This window comes from Apis dorsata, unplaced genomic scaffold (assembly GCF_000469605.1).
Source record: "Apis dorsata unplaced genomic scaffold, Apis dorsata 1.3 scaffold_1001, whole genome shotgun sequence".
In the NCBI taxonomy this organism is placed as follows: Eukaryota; Metazoa; Arthropoda; class Insecta; order Hymenoptera; family Apidae; genus Apis; species Apis dorsata.
Genome location: NW_006264102.1, coordinates 37,135 through 43,540, shown reverse-complemented (window position 1 = coordinate 43,540; position 6,406 = coordinate 37,135). Strand labels below are relative to the sequence as shown.

Genomic DNA, 6,406 nt, shown 5'->3' with positions numbered 1-6,406 from the left:
ATTATATAATATATAATATAAAATATAAATAATATATAATATATATATATATATATATTAAATAAAAATAAAATAAAGATAAAGAACAATTACTAATAAAACTAATAAAAGAAAATAAGACAAATATAAATATATATGTAATATTATAAATTAAAGAATGCACATATTATAAAAAAAAAAAAGTTTAATTTAAATTCTATTTTTTAAATGACATTGCAGAGTATTAAGAATAGAATTTTTAATAATTTATAATAATTATAAAATCTAATTACTAGATGTTTAAGAATCCAAATCGAATCAGAATTGTTCGAATCGAATTCTCAAAAGTGTAGATATGCAGAATCCAAAAATTTCGAATCGTATCCGAAATTATTTTGGTTTATAATTTTTGAAATTTCGAAGCGAGCTTCATTAAAGATGATTACGAATTGAAAATATTTATAAACATTATATTTAATATATATTGATTTTAATCTTCGCAATATATTATTTATAACAGTTTGTGATATTTAAATGTATTATTTTTTTTATTAAAATAAAATATTTAATTTTATTATTAATTTTGTCCTATTTTTTATATTCAAAAAATAAACAATTTCAGTTCGTGATTGCATTTATAAAATTTTTTCCGACAATCTTATCATTTTTATATTATAAAATAAGTTTGGAAAATTACCGACAGTTTATAATGTACGAAAAATGCGAAAATTAAAATCAAAGTGAATTAAATAGATTTTTGTGAACAATTCACAGTTATATTCAAAGTTCTGAAATACAATTTTTTTGAAAATTCCGGCTGAAATAATTTTCGATCAGATATTAAAATTTTTGCACATCTATATTTTCGAAAATCCAATTTAATTCCATTCAACTCGAATACTCAATTTTTATATTTTCGGATCTTTATTAATTATTTAACTTATTGCCAAATATTTTCATATATGAAAATATCAATAAATTTCTTATCAAAAATTCTTTTTAATTTGAATATAAAGAAAAAGAAAATAAAATTGGTAAAATAGGTTTGCTAAAAATTCATTGTAAAGCGTGGTTCTATTTATTAGCAAGCCTATACAAATTTACGATTCTTTATTAATAACAAACGACAGAATTGAATTAACTTTTTACAATCTCTCATTTATTTTTTCTCACACTCTCTCGCTCACATTCTTTTTTCATATACATTAGTGTATGATTAAAGAATCTTGAAATTTGCTGTTTAATGAGTCACCTAAAAATAAGATCTGTTTTTAACAAGTTTAAACATGATCTATCGATCAATAAAAATTTTCGCAATTGTTTTGAACAGTAAGCGAATTTTCTATAAATAAGTATTGAATAAAGAATATCTGATACATATTTAGTGAACAACAAATATCTTAAATAATAATATATACATTTAAATCTATCGATAAAAGAAACAATCTTAATCAAAATTCAAAATTATATCAGTTATTAATCATTTTTATCATATAGCTTTCTAATCATTTTTAAGAAAATTGATCTTAGAATTATTTCATTGGCCAATTTTCAATCATAACATTGTTTCATTTCAATATTGGCGAAAGGAATATATTTAAATACTTTTTAATAAAAATTTTATTAAAAATATTTAATATCAAATTGTCAAATTAAATGTTTGAACAAAATTTGCGTAATTTGATTCAAATTATTTGATTAGTTATAATTTACATAATATTTTTGAATTTTTTTCTGCATAATCCAAATTTCATGTAAATTCATAATAAAATTGTATCATTTCATATATAAAAAATATATGAGATAAATAAATAAAGCATTACAAATTTTTAATAACGTCATAATGTTTCTATTTACTTAAATGCATACTTCCATTTCGCCAATAATTATAATAACGTTATTAAAAATATTATATTATAATGAAACTTCTTTCAGTCTCCACTGATTGATTAAAAGTAAAATAAACTTGTATGTATAATGTATTGGAACTATTGAAGACAAAATTTCATGATGATGAAGAAAGACTTTCAAGATCAATATCAGAAAGAAAAATATCAGGAGAATCAGGAGATCCGCTGTAATGTGTCATATCATCTCCAGAATCATCCCCATCACCTGAATCATCTTCATCATCATCATCATCGTCATCATTATTTTCACGGTTATTTCGTTCGTTTTCATCAGCATTCTCTTCTGCTGCTGCGTCTGGATTATCCGCATCTATTTAAAAAAAAATATTATTATATTTGCAAAACAATGTTATGTAACTAATGACTTTTATATACAAGATGTTAATAATATTTATTTTTGAAAAATTATATCAGATATTTTTGAAAAATTATTCTAGAAAACACAAAAGTTGTACAAAAATATATATATATAAAAAGTATACAAAAGTATCGATTAAAGCTTATTTAATAAATTATAAGTAATTTAAATGAAATGTAAAACGATAGCATGATAAATAGAAGAAATAAAACGTCTTACTTCGTTTTTGTTTTGCTTCATTTAAGAAATTTAAATGATTTATAATAAACAAATTTCAATCAATATTTTTGTACAACACCTTTTATATTTGTTTTGGCCTTTAGAATCAAATTTCCAAAGATGAAAAATTTCCATAAATATATCAACACTCTGTATAAAAAAATAAAGATGACTCATCATTTATAATAATAATTGTTATAAATATTATGCATTTATAATAATAATAATTATGTAATAATAATAATTATAAATATGATGATAATAACGATAATAATGATAAATATGATAATAATAATAATTATAAATATTTTAAATGATGATTTCTGTATCAGATTCTATAATTATTATATAATTACATAAAAAAATTAAGATAAATTAAAAAAATTAATGAAAATATTTAAGTTACTTGATATACTAATTAAAAAAATATTTATAATACAAAATTTTTAGTATTAAAACATTTTAATATAATATATACAAACCATCAGCGTTATTATCATCAGAACTGGAATTCGAACCATCATCATCACTTGCATCAAGATCTTCTTCATCATCATCTTCATCCGTTTCATCTTTATCACATTTTCTTCTACCAACATCGTACAATCTGACACTAGATTCGTGATTATCATCAAATTCATTAAGTATCTCGACTACTGCTATTTGCGTATCAAATTTATTACAAGCCAATCCGTAAACTCCTCTTCTAACATCATAAGTAGCTGTAATCATTTAATTATTAATTCTGAAATATCTTTAAAATTTTATTAATTTAAAATGTACAAAAAATTAAAAATTTTTAATAAATCTAAAAATTATAAATTATTAATAAATTAAAATTATAAAAATTATAATTTATATTATAATTTAATTACCAATATTACTGTAATCCAAAGCATCTAATGTTTTAAATGAAGTAATATAGTTAGCTTCATCTATATTTTCTTTCTCCAAAGATACAGCATATATGATATCATTAACAGGAGAAAAAATTACTTCCATTTGATCAAGAGTTGGCACTGTTTTCAATAAATGAAAAGTTCTTAAATCCCAAACTTCCGTGTTTGATACTACTTCTATACCTATTAAAAATTATTTAATATTAAATATATCTTTTCTTCTTATATTAATAAATTACATTCAATTCTATACAAAATATTAAAATATTAATGGAACATTCATATTGATTTTAGAGAAATTTTAGAGAACAAAACAAACATAAAAATTAGTACTATATATAGTACTATATATATATATTAATACATCAATATATATTTATATCAATACCATTAGGATGAAAAACTCCATTAAGTGTTTGATTTAATTTATCAAACTTATGAATTTGTTTTCCTGAATTTGCATCCCATAAAATTCCATCATGTAAGACCAATTCATCATTCATACTAAAAGTAGCACGATTCATAGTATATCGATTAGAAATTGTAGGAGCAAAACTAGTTAATAATTGTCCAGTAGCTATATCATAAATCTGAAAAAATTATAAAGATAATTATATATTTTTTAATTATAATTTATAAAAATTTAAAAATTTCATTAAAATTTTATTCCACGATATAATTGCATATTAAATAGAAAACACATACTGTTGCAATATCACTATCAGTTCCAATAATTCTGTCTTGAAGTTTTCCAAATTCAACATATTCTACATTTTCTAAAGATAATTTTAAATCAAAGAATGTTCCTATACTCCAAAGTACAGACATAGGACTTCTCCATGGAGTAGAAGTTAATAATAAATTTCCACGTTGATTGCATTCCATGTGATAAACATAAGATTCGTGACATGAATATGTTGCTTCTTCTAATCCTGTATGTATATTGTACATTTTTACATCTCCTGCATAAGTACCTAACATTAAATATTGTTGACATGGCTGTAAAAATAAGATTATGAGTTTAATTTAATTTATTAAAAATTTATTTATATTAATAAAAAATAATAAAAATATAATAATACAAAATAATTTTTTACTTTTTGATTAAAATTAATTAAAAATTATATCGAATTTATACATTTTTAATATTAATAAAATAAAGATAACGTTACTGAAAAGATACAATAGGTGAAAGTTGCAACATCTGTAGGCCGAAAAGTTTTTACAGGACAAAATCGACTATAAATAAGTCTTCTATCCAATCTTCTACCATCCATGCCTAATGCTCGTTTAGCCAGTCTCACTGTTACATTTGTTGGTATAGAATTCTTTGTACAAGGATCTGGACATTTATGTGGTCTGAAATAAAAAAAATATTATTTTATTATAATAATAAGAATTAATTAATAAATAATATTATATATTTTATAAATAATATTAATTTTATTATATATATATATATAATTCATAAATGTAATTGAAAGAATAAAAAATACATACTCAAAGAGATTAAATTGTGGACAAGTAACCATAGGATTTTTACATAATGCATGTTGATTAGTTAAATATTCTGTTATAATGGAATCTAATGTTATAGTAGATGGATTTGACGTAGCTACTCCAGGTCCTCCACCACCTGCAGGATCTCTTGAAATTTGCTTTTGTAGCGATCGACATACTGTTGGTTGATTAATTGAGTGACAATTTATTTGATTGACTAGAGGCTGTTTATCAACTTGATTTTTTCTAAAATTATTTATAATTATTTTTTTACATTATTTGTAATTTTTAATAAAATCATATCTATAATTTTTAAACTAATTAAATTAATAAAAACTTAATTAATATTATTATAAAATATAAACTTACTTTTGATTGATTTGTAATTTAATTAATTGATTTGTGCTATTTGAAACAACATTCTGATTGAGACAATCAGAATGTTTCATGCGCATATTATTTCCAGAAGATAAAGATGATGAACTTGAACTATTATTTGAATGAGATATATACCTAAATGATGAAGTAGGAGTGGTATTGTTTCGAGAAGTGACTTCTCTTTGATTGCATCTGTTTGTATTGTACAAATTTACTGTTGCACCAGGAGAAAATCCATTTCTTGTCTGAATAAATTTTTATATTTTTATTATATTTTTTAATAAATAAAATTTATTATATTTTTATTATATTTTTTAATAAATAAAATTTATTATATTTTTATAATATATTTTATATTTTAGTAAATTTATAAATAAAAATTATTTATATTAATAACTCACCCCAGTAGTTGCAGGACTGCGATAAGTGAATGGTTGATATGTACATACTGGTTTCATAATAGCAGAAAAATCTAAATTTGCTTCTTTGTGAAGTATTGATGCAGTTTCTGTTAAGCCTTTTGACATTAAATGTTGATATATTAATTGATTTAATTGTTGTTCATTGTATTGTATTCTTGTTTGTGCTACTACATTTGCCTATAAAGTTGAAAAAACATAATGAAATGAAATAAAATATATTAGAAAATATGAAGAACATAATAATATAGTAATCAAATTGAATTATAAATTATAAATAAATTAATAAAAATTTTTAAAATTTACTCTATGTAAGCTAGCTAAAGAAATTTCATATTCTGCTCCAGTAGGTTTTGCTTCTCCAGAAACTCTTCCCATTAGCTCTAAAGCATATTTTTGAAACATAACATGTTCTTGTCTTTTTTCTTGAAGTATTGGATCCTTCATAAGTGCTTGAATTTGTCCATCAGTAAACATTGGAAGTTTGCTAATTATTTGTCTGACTTTTTCGCTTCTTGCTAAACCTGCTAAAGCACGACAAGCTAATGCTCTTATACTGTCTGCATCTGTGATTGGAGTTTTAACCATCATCAATTGTAATAAGACCTATAAAATAGAAGGAAAAATTTAAATTAAATTAACAAAAACAAATGAAAATATATTATTAAAACATAAATTATAAAAATATATATACATTAAATTTTTTGAAATTTTTTGAAATATTATTTTGAAATATATATATAT

At 21.4% G+C, this 6,406-nt stretch overlaps 1 protein-coding gene across 1 annotated transcript in view; it reads right to left on the bottom strand.

Moving 5' to 3' along the window:
* Nucleotides 1-1,024: 1,024 nt before the first annotated feature.
* LOC102680148 (protein mahjong) overlaps nt 1,025-6,406 on the bottom strand; it is a 14,688-nt gene continuing 9,306 nt past the window's right edge. The window contains exons 10-19 of the mRNA XM_031514463.1: nt 5,969-6,268; nt 5,645-5,842; nt 5,235-5,488; nt 4,866-5,111; nt 4,538-4,724; nt 4,071-4,364; nt 3,754-3,955; nt 3,342-3,548; nt 2,949-3,188; nt 1,025-2,199 (exon numbers count right to left, since the gene is read on the bottom strand). Of these exons, the coding sequence (XP_031370323.1) occupies nt 1,985-2,199; nt 2,949-3,188; nt 3,342-3,548; nt 3,754-3,955; nt 4,071-4,364; nt 4,538-4,724; nt 4,866-5,111; nt 5,235-5,488; nt 5,645-5,842; nt 5,969-6,268 (2,343 nt within the window). The 3' untranslated portion in view covers nt 1,025-1,984. The remainder of the gene's footprint in view (nt 2,200-2,948; nt 3,189-3,341; nt 3,549-3,753; nt 3,956-4,070; nt 4,365-4,537; nt 4,725-4,865; nt 5,112-5,234; nt 5,489-5,644; nt 5,843-5,968; nt 6,269-6,406) is intronic.